Raw genomic sequence first — 24,286 nt, forward strand, 5'->3', positions numbered from 1 at the left:
GGAAGAAAACAAACAAACATAGCAGGCTAAAGAGCCTGATATTTCTCTCAGGAGCTGGTGGAGATGAAACCAGAGATAAACGGAGAATGAACATTGTTTCACCCAACGGCTGATAGACAAAGTTAACAACTAGCTAGTGATCATAGTAAAGCAATTAGCCACTAAAGACATTGATATTCCCCTCATGAGTTTGATGGAGGAAAACAAAGCTAAACATAGAGAGAATATTAGACTTGCATTCACCAGGTGGCCAGAAATACAACTCGAATGTGCCGATATGCAACTGTTTGCTAACTGCTGTATGCTGTATCAACTTCATAAGGAGATGTGATAATATATCCTCAAGTTGCTGAAAAATTGATCAATGCTAGTTAAAGAGTGTCATCTAATTGGTAATTTGAAACTCTTTCAGTTGTCAATCCAAAATAACCCAACTCATGAGCATTGTAAATTAGCAGCTTTAGAAAAAGGTAAAACAATAATCAGCCTTTAACACTTGAGCTTTGCTAAGACATGAAAATTCCACCCTGGGTAAAATCATTTAATATAAAAAAACTCTTGACAGATTTACTTTAAGGTAAAAACCCTGGTGGATTGACAGTCATGGAAAAGTGTCAAAATGATGAATAATTTTATTCCACCTCTTTATTTTTGTCTGAGCTTGCTAGTAAAAAGCCATTGTTTGACAAGTTTTATGAAAGAGGCCTCTCTAGAGACAGGAGTGGAAACACTGTGATAGGATATGGAACAGGGACTATTACGACTACAGGGGCGTGTGTGTCTCTCTGACAGATGCAGCTTCAGGGATCAAGTGTAAACGTTGTTCAAACTATTTATGAAAGTGAAAGCCCTCCGACCAACTGGATTTGGTCTCATGGTGATGTTCAGTGTAGAAAAAACAATCAAACACAAGTCCTGTCATGCTCTTTCTCTCCGCACATATACACAAAAAAGTCCACAATTCTACACAGACCATTTAAGAGACTGAAAACTTTCTGATCATGCAGACACATGCTAATCACTGTCAAGCACTTAAATAGGTGTGTAATCATTCATTATCATTTCATTAGGGGTTAAATGATTCATTTGTAGACTATAAAATGTCTGAAAACTGTGAAAAATGTCAAAAGTGTTAACCACAAGTCTCAAACATAAAGAAAGAATTTACAAGGATATAAATCTAAAGAAAAGTAGCATAACGTCACATTTGCTTTATGTTGTTGTTGGAAGTTGGAAGCAACAAAGACTTGGAATTTTTGTTGATATATAATTTAAAAGATACACATAAGTACTACAATTTACCAGCGCAAGAAATTCTGACTAATATAGGACACATCAATTTCAAGGGTTCAAAGCCATCAATATACTCTGAAGTTCATTGCTCTGGCTTTGTACTTATATGTTTAGCTAAGGTCCCTGACCTCCAGGAGTGTTTAACATCTTAGTGCACATTGGAGGAGCTGTAGATTAACTGCTCGAGTGCCATGTCTCTAAAGAGAGCACCTGTCAAGGGAGCCTGTGGCCCCAGACAGCACATGCATCAAAGTCAGGAAATCCCAACAACGTGGCCCCACAGTCAGAAATGTTACGCACCAAAGACTAGAGCAGAAGGCCTTAGCGAAAAGTGAAAGAGAAATACATCTTGTTAATGTAGTAGATTTATTTTTTTTAAAATGTGCAGATTCTGAGGAGAGTCAGAGACAGGACGGCTGCACCTCCACAGCTCTGGTCTGTATGGATTTAATGAGAAACAGGCTGCAGAGGAACAAGGACTGCCTCTAAAATCACTCCCTTGTTTACTACTTCCAACATGATGACCTACAATTAACATTTGTTTTCATTGACCATTAATCTGCAAACTAGTGTTTAGATGAATGGATTAGTCATTTAGTCTATAAACTTTCAGGAAATGCTCCAAGATGACGTCTTCAAATAGATTGTTTTGTCCGACCACAAGCATGCAATTTACATTGATATAACACACATTTGAGAAGCTGAAAGCAGTGTTTGTACTGTGATAATTGTAATCGATTCATCAATCACTACATGATTCAATACACTACAGTAACCTCTAGACAACAGTTTACTCTATGGTGAGCTGTAAATTTTGATTTTGGTCATTTGATGAATGATAATTTTGCTCCATCACTGACTGGTGTCACACCAAAAAATAAAGTACAAGCCATGATCACTGTGTTTTTCATTCCATTGTGGGAATTTCTGAGGGCACGTCTCGGTCAGATTCACTAAGAAAAAGGCTTTGCAGAAATGTGCTTAGCAGTTTGTATTGAGTTTGCAGCTGCAATATGAATGCCTTTAGCGTCTGACTTTGTAAGATAGCATCTCATTTTGCAGTCATCTCCTAGTACTGTCCTCCAAGAAGAGGTGGGATTTCTACGAGATCACTGAGCTCAGAAAAGAAATGATAACTTGATTTTCAACCCAAAATATTTGCTTTGGCCAACTCTACCTCCGAAAAACCTTCAGGCTATAACTGAAAATATGGCTTATCCTCCTAACATCCACCCTTTTTTTAAAAAAATTCCGCCCATTTGGCATACCCAAATGGAAAACTTATAACAGAAGAACTGTAAGGCCAAAATGCATGTATTAGATTTCATTTGAGATGGAACATTGTCTAGTTTCTGGATTTGTGCTTGTTTAGCATGTGGCTAAAACACAACCAAAATTACATCAGTTCAAATATGGCTCAAAAAAGTGTTTCATATTTAAGTCATATTTGAATAACAATAACTAGGACATGCTTTATGCCAGAACTATGCAAATCACCACATACCTTCTACATCTTGTCAACCACACCTGTATAAAATTCCAGACCTTAGGGGAGCTAGGGAGTTTTTAGTTTGTGTTGTCACTGGTGTCCCTGAATCTCTCCAAAACGTCTCCAAGTGACCAAATTGTGCCAACTGCTTTTACTCATTACTGCGTGATGCTAAGCTGCCTACAACTGGCTTAAGTGGGTCGCCAGCGACCCAGTGGATGTTAAGAAGCTACAAATTCCTGATAATATAATCTTTAGCATATATCTAATTATTCATAAATTAGGAGGCATTAAACACGTTCACAGGAAATGAAAAGGAGATTAAGTGATATAATAAGGCAAATAAAAGACGCACAAAATATACACAAACCATCGCAACTGGTGGAGATAGAGATAGAGAGAGAGAGAGAGAGAGAGAGAGAGAGAGAGAGAGAGAGAGACAGAAAGAGAGGGCAGAAGAGCAGCAGCTCAGAGCAGAGCATATCTGAAACAAAAACTATTTGTTTGCATTACAGTAATCAGATGTTGTATCCATTGATAAAAGCCTAATTGCATAATTTCTGCATGTTTGTATGTTTCTTTTCCCCACTCCAACCATCCTTGTTGCTCTTGTAAATCCCATTTGCACTAAATGTACAGTATATGTTATGAGGAAAGAGACGGACCTCGCAAACTCTCACATGTTTGGAGCAGAATGCGTCACATTGGCGCCTGAAAAACTGTCACAAAGGCCTGAGTAAATCTGACCCTCTGTCCTTTTACCACACACTGGCACTATGTAGGACATTCACAGACTGATAGTACTATGAAATGCTACATGAATATGAACGCTTGATATACTGTTCGTGGAATAGACTATTTTTAATCGCTGTGGTGATTTTTGAAAACAACTGTCATCTCAAAAATAATACAAGCACAATGCACAGCAGAGTATACAGTACAACTAAACCTTTAAAATATGATGCCTCCCTACCTTCAAAGCACTCTGGCTGTCCAACAATGTAATAAATTCTTGAGATCTCTATAATGTATTACAAGGATCTGATAATCCAAAAATAGTGCATTAACAATAGTGCACTTGTAAATAGGCTGACTGGTCGAGTGATTTTCAGACACTGCTAAGGAGCACAGGGAAAAACAGATCGACACTAAAACTAAGAGACAGGGACAAAGACACAGGGACAGAGACATGTAAACGTAAAGAGACAAAGACACACACAGAGCCAGAGGACACAGATTCAGACACAATAAAAAACAGAAAAACAGAAACAGATGAACGAAGAAAGACAATGGGAAGATAATGGGAACAAGTCACAGCCAGCTGACAGAAATTTCGGTAACCTTTAAGACAGATCTGGTGCAGCTTGTTCCTGCAAACATTTTCTACAACACAAAACAGCAGGAGAGGTCTCCGTCTCTTACATCACTACACAGGCATCCCAATGCCATCCTGATGGATAAACTCAGTGCCTGGTGGGGTTGGCACGGCACAGTATGGTCTGCTGTGTTTGACAGTCAGGATTGCAATCGCTCCCCTGGCTGCACACTACTGTATACTATAAAGAGAAGCAGATCCTCGCTGATTAATTCAAACATTTTGCATAGACATCAAAATGTAAATTCAAACCAGCTTTGCTTTTCCTTCGTTTCCAAGCATTTGGTCTGTGCAGGTGTTTCCATTCCAAACATGTGCTGATTCCAGAAATATGGTTTATTCTGTCAGTGCCAGTGTAAACAACCATATGTATTTCAGAAACTGTATTTTGTTTGGTCTGAGATTTGAGACTACGGTTTGTGTGCGTAGTCATAACAAAACGGATTTCTGAATGTACAAGTTGGCATAACTGAGGCTCGCTGTGAAATTTAAATGTACTGATCGCTTTCATATTCATCATCATCAACACAAGTTCCTATTAAAGATCAAAGAAAGAGTTTTCATTAATTCCTGAACATGGTACATTTCCATCTGAGGCAGGATTTGGGGGCTGGAGATCAGGCCTAAGTAGAAACTAATGGGCTTGCAGTTATGGTGATAAAGTCAGTTTCATTTGATAAGAAGAAAGGCAGAAAAGATGGGCTCACACAATATGGTTCAATTGATCATTCATGATGTGAAAATCTTGTCACCAGGCTTGTTAACCAGGTGTTGGTGACCCCCTAAAGCGGAGGATTAAACAACAGCCGATCTGAACGAAAGGTGGCCTGCTTCTACATTTAGTTGTGGTTAAAAGTGGGCTTAATTCATACAATGTCTGCTTAGTTCTAATGCAACAAGTTACCACTGAAGATGCACCGTTTGCCAGGAAATCGCAGCTGTTGCTGTTTAGATTCTCAGTAGGAGCTGCATCTGAAGTTCCATGTAAGATGTAAAATAACAGGCTGCAATAAACTTTAATTTACGGTAAATACAGTTTACAGCTGGTCTCAGGTTTGACTGGTTACCATGCTGATTTTTTCTGCCTCTTTCAGGTCACAGTTCATTTACTTGAACTCTGCGCTTCATACCACCTACCATCATCCTCCACGCACAGGATTCTCCACCTCTCACAGAAGAAAGAAGCCACTCTACTCAGTTTGCCACTTGTGATGTGTTTCTGCCCTAAGGCTCATTGTTTTGACTTTGTTCTGATTACAGAACAATACCCAGATTTTTCAAAAAGTAGTTCATAAATTTGGCCAGCTTTTTTGTCCCCAAAAGAAACTCTGAAGAAATGTAAATTAGCTGCTGCTGATCATACACCCTGTGAATAAGTGGAAAAAACTTTCAACATGGTCCATCATCACTGCTACATTCTTTTATTATTTTCCCTTTTTTTTTTTTTTTTTTACACATTTCTTAATATATATAAACAATTTCTGGATTTTTTTTTCAATAGAAGCTACAAGAAATCAGCCCTGGCTATAATTAATCAACATCAATATTTAGTTTCAGCGCCAGGATGAACCCTTTTGCAGGCCACAACAAAGACGAGTGAGCAGACACAGACTGATGGACCAGAAGGCAGACAGGTCAGGCACACAGGCGTCTCTCAGGACACACACATATGCACACATACACACATGTAAAGTGGACCAGTCAGTCAAGGACATGACTGGCTGTTTGGGGCCTCTGACGCCTGAGGCTCTGCACTACAGTGGTAATTAATGACAGACACTGGACTGGCGGTTTTACAGACAGAGGCTGAAAAAAAAAAAACGGTGTCAGTGGTACCAGCAGACCAGTGGTTGGTACACATGACTGTAGATGCCTGCCTGACCACAGCTGGATCTAATCACCATGACGACTGGTCAGCTGCCAAAACTCTCAAACTACAGCTCTGCGACGTAGCTGTGAAACCAGGCATCTGCATGTTTTTTATTTTGGTTGGGTTTAACACCTAAATGAACAGGGAATTTTGAGCACAGCTTTAAATAGCACTGTAATATTTTTCAGTAGTTTAGGTACCAAAATATTCTACTCACAGTTCTGCCAAAGCCCAAAAATGAGTCGTTCTTGGGATCCCCCAGCAGGTCCTCCAGGTCATTTGAGGACAGCAGTAGATTCTGTGTGGGAACAGTGGGGACAATTTCTAAATTTAAAAACCACAAACAAACACAGTTCATGGCGAAACTGATGAACAACCAAACACTCGAGAGTTGTTAAATTACACCAGACTGGATCAAAACCACAGGAGTCTGCAGTTTTTGTTTAAATCCTCTGATGATCTTTTATCATGCTTCATAGGATATGACGGGTTCTGCTGTAAAAGTATTAACTACAGGAGTCTCAGTGTCTGGGATGCGGGCTTCAAAAGACATCTATGAGCTTCACCTTAAACACCTTAGTTATATGTCAGGGCCTCACTGTGTGCATAAATCAAAGGAATAATTAATGCTAAGACTTCATTTCACTTGTGATCTCTTCTTTTTCCTTTTCCATCTATCTTTCCTCACCTCCAGGGCGTTGTTGGTGCGTGGGGAGCGGGGAGGCTTGGAAACAGCCTCACCGCAGCGGGGCGGGTGGTGGCTGCAGTGTTGCTGGGCGGCGTCTGGGTCGCCCATCAGGAAGGTCAGCTGTCGGAGATGACCCTGCAGAGACAGAAACGTTACATACAGTGTGAGGAGTCAAGCACACACAATGTAAAGATGCGTTCACAACCTAATGCTTCTTGTTATAGTGTATTGATGAATACAGATGGCTACACCTGTGTATCTACTTTAATACACCCTGAACATTTGACTCTACAACACATCACATAACATCAGTTACCCAACTTATATCGCAGGTTTGGTGTTTTCTTCACAGCTTTTTACAAAAACACAGATATTTTATGAGAAATTATGGTGGTGATTCTGGTGGTTTCAGGGTCAAAAGAAGTCTAGAGATCTTTGTTAAAACTGGCCTTTTAGGTTTAGCTTGCACATAACTACTGTTTTTATACCATTACAATGACTACATTTCAATATCTAGATGTTACAAGCTGCTTCACACTGAAATATCATTTGAATGTTGTTAAAACTATAGTTATATATAACCTTGACATCTAAAAGGTTCACATTACAACTAAATTCAGCTTGATTTTAATTTAGATATTTAGACATCTTTTGACCAGCAAATAACCACTAGGAACATGTTGTCTTGAAGGTGACAAATGAACAATCACTTTCTCTAAACATCTACACTCCATCCCTATTTTATATCTCCACCTTTGCCGATGGAGGTCACGATACATGTGTTCCAGTTCTCTCTTGAAATGTTAAAATGTAAACAAACTGAATCAGACTGAACCTCCAGACACCAAGCTATCCTTCTGTATCTTACAATCGATACATTCACACAGTACGTGTGCTGTGTTTGTACTGTACAGCTTTTCATGCATGCAAACAAAATATACAAAGAACGGAAGAACATTTCACAGTCTGGATACACACATACACACACACACAGGGAGGTTACTGCAGGTCATACATATACCTCACTGCAGTTTCCATGGTTCTCTGACTTTCCAAGTAACTCTCTGACATCAGGCCAAAAATGACAAACAAAGCATCAGCAGACATTTACTTCAAAAGCTCTGTCCCCAGGCTTTGTTTATGAGAATGTGACGGTGGGTGAGAGAGCATCTGTGTGTGTGTGCGTGTGTGTGTGTGTGTGTGTGTGCACAGGCATGTGTGTATGTGTCATGTGAATTTGTATGTTTAAAGACAGATAAGCGTCACTTCAAGATGAAATGATGAAACCATGCAAGGATTTTAAATGAACTGTACCTGTAATATTAAAATGCATATTTCTCATCGTTTTGCCAACTTGAGGCATGTCGGTGCATATCATACAGCTAATAAGTGCCAAAGACGCCCATTATTGAAAAACGACAACCCATTTTAACAAGCTGTTTGTGTCTTACAACAGATCCAAGGCAAGTGGAAAGCGGGAGACGTACATAAAAGGCTTGAAGGAACTCCATCTGGGTGGTGTTTTTTTATTTGATGCACAGCTGCATTGCTGTATATAGAAAGATAATGTTTCGGAGATATTTCATGTTCTCTGCAGAGGAACCAAATCTCAGGCACCTCTGCCAGAAAAAATCCCATGATACCCTAAAAATAGAGGCATCCAACAACACACAGGCCTGCTAAACACATACATCTGCTGTATATTTCCATGTAGGAAAAGAATTTCTATTAATTTTTATTGGTGATTGATCTTGAGTTATAAAACAGACTTAAAGCTGGAGTGCAGGACTTGTCTCCCCCTTCTGGCAGTAATTACAAAAACACTGTGCTTATGTCATAGCCTCCACCATAGCCTACTCCATCGCTACGGTTGCGGCTGTAATAAGGTGGATAAATTGTTTTGAGGGTCACACAACCCGAACAAAATGCATTGTTTGACTACCAGAATTTGATCCATTCGGTCTGTTAATATTTGGAAAGTCTAGAAGAGCCAGATAAATTTATCTCCATTCAAGTTAGCAGACAGCTAACCAGGAGTTAGCGACTTGGCCGGTGTAAGTCTCTACTGCACATGCTCTGTATGCAGTCATCCGAGTAGCGCGTGAATGTCGCCACCGACACCAGATTAAAAACTCTGTATACTGTGAAATACAGAGTGATTTATCTGGTGGTGATAGGCCTAATCGACATTGTGTGAACTTGTTTGGCAAGGTCTTGAAAGTAGCGGACATTCATTTATATGTAAAAGTTCCACACTGCAGGTTTAACAACCTAACAAAGATTAAACTGATAGGTCCTACCAATGTATGCCATACATGAACATAACTATGGAGATTGAGTATATATAATCAGTTTCATTGCAGGTGAACATGACTCAGCATTCAACCAAGCACAGAACAATTTCTTTGTTTATTGCAGGGAGAACATCAAGTAAACACACTAAAAAAAAAAGAAGTTTGCGACAGATGAGAAACAATCCATAGTTGTAATTTCATCCCTGGCAACTATTAAGTGGGGGTTTAAATAAAGCATCACACAGCATCCAGTTATCTTAATACCTTGTGTGGACCAAAACATTGTTATTTAAAGTCCCACTCCACTCAAAAATAAGTTTTTCTTCTTGTTACTTCAGTTGGATGTTTGAGCTTCACTGTGCAGAATGATAAATGTGCAGAGTTTGACACTAGAAGGCTGTTTTCACATTCATCTGCTGAAGGGGGAAAGTTCCTCTGTGCTCATTGAAAATCTGATTTTAAGGGGTGGGCTTATGAGCATGATTTGTAACATCACAACTAGTTTGGAGCAAATCGTGGTCCAATATGCAACATACAGAAGTGTGATGTGGAAACTTGAAGTGCACATACACTGAGAGTAGTGAAGTAGGAGACACCTTGTATTCAAGATTCAGAATTTTAAATGAGGGAGAAGGAGTAGATGTCATTTAAAGGATTTTATTTTTTAATTTGATTAATTTTTTTGTGGAAAAAACATATTGGACACACATTTTTGTTCCAACCAAGTATTTTTATATGTCTTAATACATGTCTGGAGGGGATCTTTAATGAATTCATGACAAAAGGTGACAAAGGCCTTACAGTAAGCAAGACAGTTGAAAGTTATGGGCCTGCATATAAGCCCACATCACTGAAATTGCACTGTATGATTCTCAAGCCAATATAAAATATGCTGAATTTCATGAACCCTTGCAGATTCTGTTATATCATGTTCTGGTATTAAGCCATAAGAATGAACCAGAATGTGACCCTTCCAGCTGTGCTGCAGTGGAGTGGATGACAGTGAGAGTTATAAATAGAAGCAGAGTAAAGTTACGTATAGTTTAGTGCTGCCTTACACCAAAGATTGTCCAGGGACAAGACTGTCACCACCTCTGTGAAGAAGTGCTCCATCCTTGAAGCTCAGCAAAACGCTGTCAACACGGGAAACGAGGCAATGGAGAATCCATTTTTTATCTGGTGCTGAGAACAAATCCAGATGCGGATTCAATAATGCTTCTCTTTACCTCCATTGTGATACAGTTACACTGCCCGTTCTGATCCTCAGGCTATACGAGTGCTTGTTGTAACCGGGACAGCATGTCCGCAACACAAAGCCAGGTGCATTATGGGCCATCAAAATCTGCTTCTAATGGAAATGTGTCAGTTTTTGCCCCATAAGAGGAAAAACTTAAGAACATACAAGGTAACGTAATGCAGACTTTTCCAATTAATCTACACTTTGACTTCATTGTGCCACAACAAGGCGAGTTCCCCTTGAAGGGACAATAAAGTAAAGTGAAATGTCCTCATGTTGTCTGGAGAACAAGGGGAGGCTGAGGATACTGAACTCATCCTCTGTCCAAACACTCATCATTGTTTCCTCTATAATTTTATGTAACAGTGGTGCTTGGGAGGTAATTGAAATTGTGGTTAAAGCTGGTTACGGGGATTTCTACGCATACTTTATGAAAACAAACACATGGTTTCTAAGCATTAGAGGCTACACGTCTTTGTGTCTATGATGAAAAGGGACTGGGGTTGGAAAGGGCCACAGGGTTGAAAACTACTTGTGTGTTCTTTCCTATGTGTGTGTGTTTGTGTGCTGGAAAGATGAGCAGGCATACATTTCTTTTCATACTAAATACAAATGAACTGGAATATGCACATGTGGCTTATTGTCTGGCAACAGTTGTTTTAAATATCATCTGGCTATTGCATAACAATCCATAAAGAAGCAAAAGTTATTCTACTGCCCAAAGACATGAAAACATTATTTAGTGGCCCTAATGGTCATAAGCTTATTACCAGCAATAAGTAAGATCTTGGAGAAGGCAGTATTTGATCAAATACAAGAATACCTCTCAGTAAATAATCTGATAAAAAAAAACTTCCAGCATGTTTACAGAAAGGGACACTCTACATGCACAGCTCTAGTGCAAATGACAGATGATGGGTACAGAGATCTGGCCAACAAAATGATATGTGGAGCAGTCCTATTAGATTTTACGGCAGCATCTGATATTATTGACCATAAGCTCCTACTTGAAAAGCTTGAGTGTTACGGATTTAGACCATCTGCAGCTGCCTGGATGGAAAGCTATCTGGTAAATAGATCACAGAGTCTTCTTTAATGGAGGTCTGTGGAATATGGAGTTCCTCAAGGGAGCTGACTAGGCCCACTGATGTACTCCATTTTCAGCTTGCATACTAAGAAACGCTAAATTAACTATGTATGCAGATGACACTACAGCACATGGATCAACAACAACACCTGCTGATCTGACTACCATCTTGAACAGGGAGCCAGATATTGTTGGAAAGTAGATCCTTGAAAACAAATTGATGCTTAACATATCCAAAACAAAAAGCATAACATTTGGTTCAAATCATTCTCTAAGGCAAGAGCCAGAGCTTAAACTCTTTATAAATAAAACACCCATCCAACAAGTAAAGGAAACCAAGTTATTGGGCATCACCCTTGACAACACACTGTCCTGGTCAAAACACATTGACACTATTGTCAATAGAATGGGCAAGACATCAGTTGTAGTAAGGCAATGCAGAAAATACCTTACACCTGATTTAACTAAACTTGTATTAAGTACTCTTGCAGCTTGATTACTGCCAGATATTATGGGTGAATGCCAAAAAGCAAATAAGGAAACACCTAGGAACATCACATTTGTAGAATGCTATGCATATGCAGATTTGTCGTTTTTGCTGGTAACTCATCATCAGTGTATGTTTTACACATACATATTAATGTTATTCTCTAATATATGTCTTATGTTTGCCATTTGTGTTGACTGTAATGTTAAATGTATGTTTTTTTATGTGGACCCCAGGAAGACTAGCTGTGCTTTAGGGCACAGCTTATGGGCATCCTAACAAATAAACAAATCTGGTCAAATAATATGTATCATTGCACACACACACACACAAACACACACACACACACACACACACACACGCACACGCAATACAACAATTTGGGCCAAAATTCTAAAAGTAGAGATTTAAAAATCCAACAAGGATCATTCAGACATCCTGAAGTTTATTGTTGAGTCAGCTGAGGTCAGTGGGTCTAGGCATCTTGTAAATGTTTAGAAAGAAATGGGCAGAGTAACAGAATCGGTCATAGGGTGCGGGGTTTATAATTATACGGGATGGTGTCAAGGCCAGGGTGTGCCTTCATTTCTCTATTTGGATCAGTGGGAAAAGAAAAAAGAGACACATACACATATACAGATATACATAAAACTGGGTGGAAACCACTCACTTCAAATGGAGTCTCAAAACCCTCGATGATGCCTCCAACCATGAGTAGCCCATCAGTGTTGATCCCCATGCCGTGGTACACCCAGTCCACACTCTCCAGCAGAGAGCAGTCCACATACAGTGCCAGCCGCTTGGCAGACACACTGACAGCCACATGGTGCCACTTTCCATCGGACAGACCACTGACTGGGAGCCTGAGAGAGAGACACACAAGCATTATGTAATCACATGTCTTCAGTTCTGTTTGTCTTGAGATGAATGTCTACATCTTCATCTAGGAGATGAGTTCAAATCACTCTCAGGGCCTCTTAAGTTTTGAAGACAATAGATGTGTTTCCCTTGGATTTGCAAGAGAATTCTAAGTGAAGTTTTGAAATGTCGCAAAATGGAAAATGCGAATTAGGTGTGTTTCCATCAACTAGTTTGAAGCCAATAAACTAGGCTATGCAACACATAGTTTCATAAGAAGATGGCAGTATAGGCTTAAACAATCTGCCAGTAAACAGAGTAGAAGAAGTAGAGGTTGCCAACCTGAAACAAAACAAATAGTTATATTGCTTTGATGAGAGAAAAATGGAGAGAGGTCTTCAGGAATTTGTTTCAATTGGACAAGTTGTAATTAGCCATGTTTCACGCCTGGAATGGAATATCTGGGAGGACACCAGAAGATGCTAAGAGCGGAAACAGCTGATCAGCCATGTGAGTTAAACGTTTGCTACGTCATTATTTATTTGACAAATGTGTTTCCATTACCCATTTTGCGCATTAACTCTTCTCCACCTCAAGCGAGCGTGAAAAAACTTTTTTGCGAAATTGAGGACGTTTTTTTTTTCGAATTTTGGCATTTCCATAAGCTTTTCTACTGCAATACTTCAAAATACACATAAAGTAGTTAATGGAAACACAGCTAATATGAGTACAAATGTTATTTCTCTCAACTCATGAGAACCTTTCGTTTTTCAACAGTCAGGTTTCGGCTGTAGTTCAAATATGTTGAATAGTTGAATATGAGTCCAATATTAAGTCTCCTTTTAGCTTTGCTTTGGTGTCTACCAACTAAAAATCTGTCTTTTTGACTGCTAGATGTTTCACTTTCCTCACAGTATTTAGACAGTGAGGAAAGTTGCTAATTTTCTCTGCTGTTTGGTGCTGGGCGGGTAGCGTGGAGTGGATTTATTAGAGCTTATGTGCTATAAATATCTGCCTGCTGCAGCTGGAAACAAGCTCACTGAGAGCACTGAGACTGAACCATACATACAGTAAATGTGCTGTAAATTCAAAACAATGAGCTAAAAGAGGCTACAAGGCTCAGTATAGCTAACAATTACATACTGGCCTACATATAGGCTGATTTTTTTTCTTGGCAATTGTGTTTTTGTGTTTTAAAAAGTGGGGGTTGTATCATATTTGATGACATTTGCATATATACAACAGTAGTTATTGTTTTTCATGATGTGCTGTTTGTAGCTTCAGTGTTGCTAGGAGTTTAGTCCAGTTTAACCTGCGTGAGTTTCTGATGGCTAGTATAACATGTTTTGCAGCAGTGGAAAAATTGATTCCTAATGTGTAAAAACAAGTCAAATGCATCTTCCAATCTTTTTACTTCAGAAACATACAGGGAACTGCATGAGAGATTTACCACCAGAAGTCATGATGAGGAGTTCAAAAAACAAAGAAATTCATTCTGCTTCCAAGATCCTGACAGGAGAAAGTACGAGTATGTGACTGATAGACAAGCTATACAAATGTGGGATTTACATTCTTCTTTAATGGAAGTAATTCATGCTTTGATCTTACTACAGAAAAGGCTTATGAGGACTATACTTTTCCTTAGACTAATACCAGTAGTATGTCTGTGAAATGTTTCCAACAGGACTAGTATAGAAGTTTTACAATCTTCTAGCAGTCTTTTTCCAGGCATTGAAAAGGGGAGGCTTGTCTTACATTCAGGGCCAATACTGGGCTCTAGACCCAACTGAACCTTGTAGGTGGAGGCCACCAACGAACATGCTTAACAGACATGCTGCTTTGAAATGAAAACAAGGTAAAAAATATAATCAACCATGTGCTAAGATTACAAGATAAGTACAGTATCCATGCGTGTCTATCTTTTTGCCCAGTTCTGTTTGCTGCCTTGCAGTGATATACTGCTCTGAGCTCTGCGGTTACCGGAGAGGAGGAACCTGCCAAGACACACCTAATAAATCATTTCACCAAAGAGACATCCTAACACACATGCAACACACAGTGAAACAAATACACACATGCTGCAAATAAATACACTTCCACAGAGGTGCCCTTCATATTTGCATACACTGAAGCCTAGAAAACAGGACTGGGCATGAGCGGCCCTCCATTACCTGAGATGAATGTGGTAATCACCTTCTGACATCTGGATTTTTTGGTTATTAGGTAATGCATTCAAATTCAAATGCATGTACTTGTTTGGAGTTCTGTCACTGGTAGATATTGAGCAATTTTATCTCTGAATCAAAGCCTCTTAAAGCTGCTCTAAGGAGTTTGCATAGCATTGAATAGAAGTAGAAGTAGACACATTACACTCATTTGTATCAATTTGGGGCTGCACTGTTCTCCTTTTGTGGGTGTTCACCATTTGACAGCACATCTAAAGACTTCATAACAATAGCACCAGCCAATGTAAGAGAGAAGTTGATATTAACCTGTCTTTCAGGAAGTACTGCTTGTTTATGTCCCTTTTTTATATAACTGCATGGTGAATGAACACAAGCAGCAGGGAAAGAAGATAATGACAAATGAATGACAAATGTGAAAGTGGGCTCACTCATAGTGCCGTTGCTGTGTTCCTATGAAGATGACGGCATAAGCGCTGATCCGCAGCTGCAGCATAACATGGCTGTCAGGGCTCAGCATGGTAAAGACACTGCGCTCAACCCTCTGAGGACTCCGCAGCTGCACTAGTAAACTGAACTCATCTGCAAACCTAAACACAAACACACACACCATTAAGCCATGTAAGTGCCATACAAACATAAAGGCCTCCACTTTTACACACAGCAGGAAGGCACTGTTTATAAAGAGTTAACATACGGAGGTGTAGATGAAACCATACCCGTCAATGAAGAGCTGTCGGAGAGGGAGAGCCAAGGTGGAGTACTGTCCCACCTGTAGGACTGGACACCTGCTGTCCTCCACAGTCATAGAGGCGTTACTGCTGTTTGACACCTGAAGAGAAAGCTCCTGCAGAATGTTCACCTCATCTGTGGAGAGACAGTTGAAGAGAAAATACAGATGAAGTTGTTACAAAGGCTTTTTATATATTAATAGTATAAAGGAAAAAGAGTTTGACCCAAAAGGTTACCATCGACCCAAACAAGGACATATAATTTTGTTCTACAGTATTAGGGCACAAATACTAAAAAGAGCTTTGGAAAATGTTTTGGATGGACATCAGAATTTGGAATATTAGATAACAATATCAATATTTGAGAGGTAAAAAATCTGATACCAATATATCGGCTGTTATTCGTTTTTTAACATAAACACATGCAACCAAACTTTTTTATAAGGATTTCTTAAATCTGTTTATTAAAGAGTGGTCTCTGGTGTGCAAACATATCTTTGGTATTTGTGAACTGCAATTTCTTATCAGCACACACACGCTGATACCAGTATATCTTCAAACTGCCACACTGCTCAACATTTCCACCATCTACATTATGTAAGTAGCAGAGAAATCATTGGGCCTCATGCAAGAACCACTCAGATTTGTTCTTAAGATGCATATACGAGTGGCAATCATCAATTTTCTCAAACCTATAATTTTCTCTTAGGTGTGAAATAAATTTGAGTGGTCCAGACCTGTTGTACAAGAATAGATCATCTCTGCCTTTCTTCACAAGGGGGAAACACTTGCAATTATCATGTGAGACGGGTCAAACAAACTGCATATCCAAATCGCTTTGCAAATTCCAAAAAGTACAAGCACATTAACGGAAAACACAAATACAAAAGCCACAACAGAAGTGAGCAACAATGGTTGATGACAATGAAACCAGCAGACTTTTATTGCCTACATATGTGGAAGAGGAAGGTTCTTGCCTGTTTGAGAAGAAGTGAAGTGAGAAATGAAATGTTAAATCATCTGTATTGATCTGTAAACAAATCTGGGTGATTCTGACAGTATCTGTTGTCCACAGCTGTTTAAACTGTGTGAAAAGCTTCTCCTTCAGTTCATTAAATCCCTGCAGCATCTGAAGGAAGCTGGACGGATATGCTGATAAATCTGTAGCCTCTGTGAAGTGCCGCACCAGAGCGCAGTGCCGTTATGCACGACCAGTCACTGTTTTTACCTTCATGAAATCACCTGAAAACAACACCAGGCATCTGCAGAACACACACACACACACACACACACACCTCTACACACATCAGACTGATTGGTTATAACTTGATATTCTGCCTGTTCAGACAAGGGATGGATGGGACATCCCCCCACTTCAAAACTCATTCCGGCGCCGCTGGGTCAGTTACCACGGTAACTGACTCTGTGAACCTATCCTGCTCGCTGGCAGGTTTTCTTCAACAAACTGTGAGTTTCAAACAGGCAAGAACTTTCCTATTCCACATGTGCAGGCAATAATAGTCCGCCGGCACTAATAGTGGGCTGTTTCATTGTCAACACCAGTTGTTGCTCACTTCCGTTGTGGCTTTTGCATTTGTATTTTCCGTTAATGCGCTTGTGTCTTTTGAATTTGTAAAGCGTTTCAGATATGCAGTTCATTTGATACGTCTCAGCTACCATAATGTCTTAATCTGAATTAATTTTGAGTGTAAATATGATACCGAAAATAACAAAAAATAAATATATAAATAAAACAAACTCAAAACTAATATTCTGTTCACCATATTATCATGATCATGGCTGCCAATTTATTGAAAGGTTTTTTAGATTTTATGATTATTGTTGGTTTATTTTGGCGCAGCAACCTCTACATTTCAGTAGTAGCTGGGAAACTTCTCTCACTCTGACAGCTGCCCCATCACAGACCAGTTTGCTTTAGAAAGATGATTTTTAGCATCCAACTTCATGTAAAAGCATTCCCTCATATTCTGTAATTGTTTTGGATCTCCTACTACTGACACTCTTAAATTAGTTACGTTTTTGTCAGCTTATTTCTGAAAGCAGGACTTAGCTTAAAGCTTGAAGCAGTGTTTTTACTCTTTGGGAACTTTTATGTGAACGAAAATTGCCCACAAACAGAGCGGAGCATAGAGCTCCTTTAAGTAATACAAAATATTAACAACAGATTTCACTATGATTTTTGACTGCAGAGAGGGATTACTTTAGTTGGACTTAAATTGTTCGTATATATGCATCTTAATGAATGAGAGACAGCTGAGATCAGAGAGATCTGCTGTGTTTCAGGATTGGAGGGAACCAGGCGGCGACCATCTGCAGTAACCAAATCATTCTTCTGCTGCCACTTAGAAAAAACTTAACATGCTGTGAACAGACCACTGATGGCATAACTAAAAAGCGGAAAACCACTTATGGGGCCATTGCCTTTCAAAGCTGCAGACGGCTGCTACAAATTCCATCCCATTCAAGGTTTTCTTGTTTCTTTTTTTGGTGCCCTACAGTGCCAAACATTGTTTTACCTCTCACCCAGTGGCTTATTTCCTGTCATTACCCATAAGTACACAGGGGAGTCTTTTATTTTTATCCCATGTGAGCAGGTAGTGCCATTCGTCATGTCCTGCCCACAGGTGGGGTTTGTTGATTAACTCCTCTTGAGGATTATGAATACAGCTCTTCATCATATTTGGGGAAAGTGAGTCACCACTCAAAGACGGGTATTGTTGTATATTGATCACACTCTAACCTGGAAAGTGACTGAGATCATTCTAAACATAAATTTTAATGTCATAAAGTAAGGGTGGGGCTGAGGCTAATTAGGCTAACAGAGAGGGTGCATTTGAGTAACAGGCACAAAAAAAATCAATTTCACTACAGACCCTCATGTAAGAGAGATCTCAGCAGCAGGGTGCATAAAGATTATAACAGCAGCACTTAAGCATGAATCTCTGGGATTTAACCACTATGAACATGTTCAGACTGCCCCCGGACTTTTTCCAAAGATATAGGATCACTCAAGCAGATTAAACCCCACTCCTCTCGAGCACTTTTATAAATGAATCCATGTCTGTCAGCCCTTAAGAGACCCATTCACTCTTTACACTCATCCCGACAGCACAGCCAGACAAATCCCTGCTCTGCAGAGCGCTGTGTGGTCACACTCTGCTGCCCCGAGGAATGGCACTGAGGGAACATATCTGGTGTCGCACTAAAAATTCCAACATACCAGCCTTCCAGGGTTCCAGGAATCCTCAAAGATATATGGATGAGACACAGAGAGAGAGAGAAAAAATGATTTGAATAATGGTTTGCTTTGCACTCTTAACCTTTAGCTAACAGCCGTGAGGTCAAATAGTTTGCTAATCAGGTAAACAAGATGTCAGTTTTCAAGTTTTAAAAAGGGGCTCAGAAACAAAAAAGCAAGTAAATGAAATGACAGACTCACAATTTGCAGCTAAAGTAGTTTTTTCAACAGAGACATGCAGCATGAGGTAAGTGAATTCTGCTTATTAATGCAGTGATTTCACTAAAAGGAAGAAATTTGCAAACCATGGCTGCAGATGCTAGTGTTAAACTGGCATCTTGATCGCTATAATGACGCTCCAGTCCCACGTTTGTCATGCTGAAGAGGTACTCATATTGCAAGGGGCATATGTGATAAACATGATCACATGAATGATATATTGTGTATCTGATTTTGCATTGTAGTAAAACTAAGGCCAATGGATTATAATCCATAATGACTATATTTTGTGATTTCTCATGTCTCCACAAATGTACCATTACTCCATTACTCGCAGTCCTTGTGCTTGAACAAGACACTTAACTCTAAATTGCTCCCGATGGTTCCTTGGTTTGGCTGGTACCTTATATACACTGTATAACTTTCTGCCATTTGTGTGTGAATTAAAGAAATATATAAATGTAGTCCATTTGCAGGTTACTGTCACTTTCTTGTCTGACAATTATATGTTGTAGCTCCAGAAAGGGTTCATGTGATGAGAACATACTGAACTTTGCTTTTAAAATTAAGATTTTAGATGCGTCATGGATAATAAGGGGACAAGCTGATCAAAAACTGTCATTAGTGACTTAGTGACTACACGAAAGAAACAGCTTCTCTAAGATGTTGGCAGACGTCATGTCTGCTCTGTCCCTGAAACACTTCAGCTCACGGTAGGCTGAAGGGGAACAGATGCAGCATCAAATGGTGATATCTGAAGATATCTGCAGGGTAAAAATTAGATGTGCTGGGTTATTATGTCTGCACTGCACATCTGCATGAATATAATTGGATATCCCTAGTCAACTGAAGGTTGGTGAAGGTGAAGGAGCCACTGATTGTGAAGTATGAATAAATCAGCTGATGCTAATCAGATTAGTGACTTAAGTGGTCTTCCTGAGCAAACACTGTGTGATTGTTCACCTGTGTATGAAATATGCAAGTGTACAACATGAAAAACACATGGAACAACCTCAGCAAGAACCTTAGCAACAAAGACTATGGAACTCACAGCCGTTTGCAGGCATGCATGGACAATCTGATGTCATCACAAGGAGGAATTAGAGGTAATTTTGCAGAGCAGGTTGAAGACTTTTGACTTTCAGGGAGCATTTTTACATACATACACCTCAAATTCTGGACCTTTGACTGTTAGTCCCTTTACACCTTGTATTGAAATGCATCTCTCATTATGATTTAACCTGATTACATGTATACCTGGTATTAATGTGTGTCTCCAGTGTGCACACTGAGATCCAATTGAGATCCGACCGTTCTGTCCAGCTCTGTGACGGTCTCCTGGCTTGTTTTTACACTCTGTTTATACTCTGTTTCTATAATGCAGCAGGTACCTGGAGGGCTGAGAGCAGATCATCCTATTTGGAAGCACCTGGGCCCGGTGCTTTCATACCTTTCTGGCCGAGATCTCTTCCTCCCTGTACATTGTTGTTTTGTTTTCAGCCATCCAACATCTTTTCCTCACACGTCACATTGCACTCATGTATACATGCACCCTCACCACTGACTTTACTGACGATCTCATCCCATGATATTCTTAGTTCATTTTGTGTTTACTGTTGTACTTTTTAGTTAAATAAATTACCCATTACCCACTTTCTTGCTGCTTTCTTGCTAGTAGCTTATCTTGCTAACTGGCTAATGACTGCTACCTCGCTGATAAGGAACAGTTGCGCACAATTACATGTTTCCACCCACATAGTTCTTGTATGACAACCGTGACCACCTCCAGAGGTGGCTTGGCCGATCTAATCACAATCCGTCCTCAATGCGTCTTGGGTGCATTTACACCTGTACTTGCACGCGATCAAGCACTATCCGATTGCAATCCAATTACCCAAAATGCATTTTAATGCAAGGTGTAAAGGGGTCTATGTTTAACATAGACATCCAATATAACAATCACAAAAAGCATGATATATCCCCTTTAAGGATATTAGGGCTGTAACTAGTGATTCATTTTTTATCAATTAATCTCTTGAGTTTTTTTAAATCAATCAATTAACCATTAATGTAGAAAAAAAGTGAAAAATGCCCATCACAAGTTCCCAGAACCCAAGGTGGCATCTTGAAATTTCTTGTTTAGTCAGTCCAAAAGTCAAATATAATCAATTTATAATGACATAAAACAGAGAAAAGTAACAAATCCTCACATTTTAGAAGATGGAAGCACCAAACCATTGATAAATAATCTTCTTGTTGATTTTTCTGTTAATCAACTAATTATTCAACTAAATGTTTTGACAGTAATGGACGTAATTACACACAAGCCTATTCTGAGAAATGATTACGATTAATGACCTCAATGGTAGAAATATGCATTTCACTCGTAACAGTCAAACAGATTCCGAATATTTTATAAATCATTGTACTATTGTCTTTATAACGCGGCCAAGATCATGGTATTGATTACACTGATATTCTGCCAGAGTCACCTGATCAGTCTGCAGTGATGTTTGTTTAGATAGGAAGCAAATGTCCACTGCATAGTTTACAAAAAATCTTTAATTTATCAGGCTTTGTGTTTACCCACAATTACACAAGCTCCCAACAATTTACAAATTGCAATGAACCATACTAACTAGATTAACATTAATCACACAAGCCACAAACTCCTCTGTCAAATCCAGAAGTGTGTGGGATTGCTGATGCTACAATGTCTTAATGAACGGTAATTTTTAGCCACAGGAACTGGAAAATGTTCTCACACACTTACTGGCCTAATGCTCTGATGGTCTTTATTAAGCCCCACTTGTGCGGGAGTATTCATGAAAGAGCATTTCATGTGCCAACACTGTGCCCTCAAGGAAAAGCTAGGAACATACTCATGTGCTTTCCTTCCAACACTATAATCAAAGGATCAAGCTATTAAGATGGGGAGAGGGTAAGGAGGGAGGGGCCGTGGTGGTGGGGGGGCTGCCAGTCATGCCTGTTCTCTTTCCTGCAAAAGTAAAACAGATGTTTTGAGTCCTGCATCAGAGGAAATGTGTGAACAGTGAAGACTTTCAGGGTTAGCTCAGTCTTTGGGTATTTTTGCAATTTGTCCCTTTTTCTCACATTTTTTTTTAATCTCTGTTCTGTCTGAACATAATGTGTGTTCATTGTAACTCTCAAGTGTAAGTGACCAGGCTGCCCTAAAAAGATATATTATTATTGCTGAAAAGTTTATTTTGATTGCTCATTAGTTGTGCTGATGTAAACTCTAAAATCTGCTGACCACCTCTGCTAAATTAAAAAAGAATACAATTTCATGAAACAAAGTGTAACAAAATATAAACCTCATGGGAAAAAGAGCAGAAGTGCAATTTCAGACAAATGCCCTTATATATAAAGCGACTATAATCAATACTCTTTATAATATAAATGTCAAATGACAATGTGTATTGATGAACCTACAGAGAATTATCACCCAAATCTGACGCTCTAATCAGCTTTATAGCGAGTTTCAGCTCATTGTTTAGCTGTTTTGGTTCACTCTCAGTGCTCTCATACTGTCATTTTTGGCTAAAGTAGGCAGCTGTTTTCAGAGAAAAAGCTCTAAAAACCCACTGTACACTACCTGCTCAGCACCAAATGGCAAACAGGCACTGTTAGAGACCAGCTGGTGAATATAGTGGGGCATTTAGAGGCTAAAGAGGAGAGAATATTGGACTCACATTCATCAGGTGGACAGGTGCTGAGAAGTTCGCCATATCAACTTAAAAGGTGATGATTTGTAAGTATTTTATTCACAACTTGTTTCTGCTGTCCCCAAGTGGCCAAAAGTTCAATTAATGCAGGTTTAATGAGTGTGGTTGTCATTTAAGCCCTCTTCTACTTAGTATAATTGATTGCTAAATGAAATACAGCAGGATCTGGATGGCTTATCATCTAATCTAAACAATTTTCCCCCTGTAATACTTTACAATTTTAATTGTAATACTTTTAGTCTGATGTTACATTTTCTTTTCACAGTCCATTGCTTTCGATCATGCATCAGGTGAGATGCAAGTCAAAACTTGGACAGGTTGCTAGTCTATCACAAGGCTAACACATACCGTAGACAATAAACAGCTAATAGGCTTTGCAAAGACTCAGGGTTTGAGTCCCAGGAGTGGCACCTCTGGCTTGGTTATGCATTCAGACAAACACAACTACCTGTGTTCGTAGGATGGAAAACAACTGTTCACATTATCCTTGATGCACCTACAACTCACAGGGGGATTGAAAGAACTTTTCAAGTGTTGCATCCTCCAGGTGAAGCTCAGTGCCAACAGGTAAAAAAAAGCAATTGGTAACAACATGTGTACAACATGTCATCTGTAGCGCTCCAAACTACAACTACAGAATTAACAGAGTTGGGGGAAAGCAGGCGGAGGACCTTGTTGCCTTGATGCAACATTAGTAACCACATTAACATTGTGCCACCTGAGTTCTATAGTTGGAAGTATTTTTTCTGAATTCTTTTTTGACATACCTTCAAGTTGCATTTAGAGACCTAATGCATCCATGTACGACACTAAATAAGTCAGAAAAACAGTTCCGCAACAATCAAACTGTCACTTTAAATAAGCCTATGTAAAATCTAAAAAGCTGTTTCTAGGAGAAACAGACAAACACAATAGATAAGCACTAAAAGAAAACAGTGCATTAGGGAGACAATGCTGAAAATCCCCAACACAGACAACAGCTGTGTTTGATCTTCTTTATATGCTCCCGGTCATTGTGAAGCATCTCTTCTTTTTTGTGAGCATGCCAAGTCCTGATCTGTTCCATTAATGTCTTCAGTCTTCTGCTGAAGAGAAAGTAGTCTAATAAATGGAAACCTTCATGATAATCCACTATTGTCATACAGAAGAATACAAAAGCCTCCAGAGATGTTAAATAGTAAAGAGACCCCACTAATTCTGTATTTGCTCTACTTCAATAACTACTACAGCAATTATTTGCCAGAACCACTATGATTTACTCCAGAGTTTAACACTTGAGACAGTTCAGTGATTGCTGACAATAGATATCTGACAATGAATGAAATTTTAGATAACAATGAGATTACAACTTCTCATTGATGATAGTCCAGAACTGTATATGATTGTAAACAGATATTACTTGGAAACTTTCTCTGGGTGGATGATCACATGTAACTCATCTATGATCTTTTTGATCATGGTGTTTATGGA

The 24,286-nt window shown here is 39.3% G+C and overlaps 1 protein-coding gene across 1 annotated transcript in view; it reads right to left on the reverse strand.

Moving 5' to 3' along the window:
* si:ch211-196i2.1 (collagen alpha-2(I) chain) overlaps positions 1 to 24,286 on the reverse strand; it is a 120,714-nt gene that overhangs the window by 67,530 nt on the left and 28,898 nt on the right. Inside the window, exons 2-6 of the mRNA XM_067574489.1 lie at positions 15,581 to 15,728; positions 15,293 to 15,451; positions 12,491 to 12,683; positions 6,716 to 6,850; positions 6,245 to 6,325 (exon numbers count right to left, since the gene is read on the reverse strand). Coding sequence (XP_067430590.1) covers positions 6,245 to 6,325; positions 6,716 to 6,850; positions 12,491 to 12,683; positions 15,293 to 15,451; positions 15,581 to 15,728 — 716 coding nt within the window. The remainder of the gene's footprint in view (positions 1 to 6,244; positions 6,326 to 6,715; positions 6,851 to 12,490; positions 12,684 to 15,292; positions 15,452 to 15,580; positions 15,729 to 24,286) is intronic.

Source organism: Thunnus thynnus, chromosome 19 (genome assembly GCF_963924715.1).
Source record: "Thunnus thynnus chromosome 19, fThuThy2.1, whole genome shotgun sequence".
NCBI classification, from domain to species: domain Eukaryota; kingdom Metazoa; phylum Chordata; class Actinopteri; order Scombriformes; family Scombridae; genus Thunnus; species Thunnus thynnus.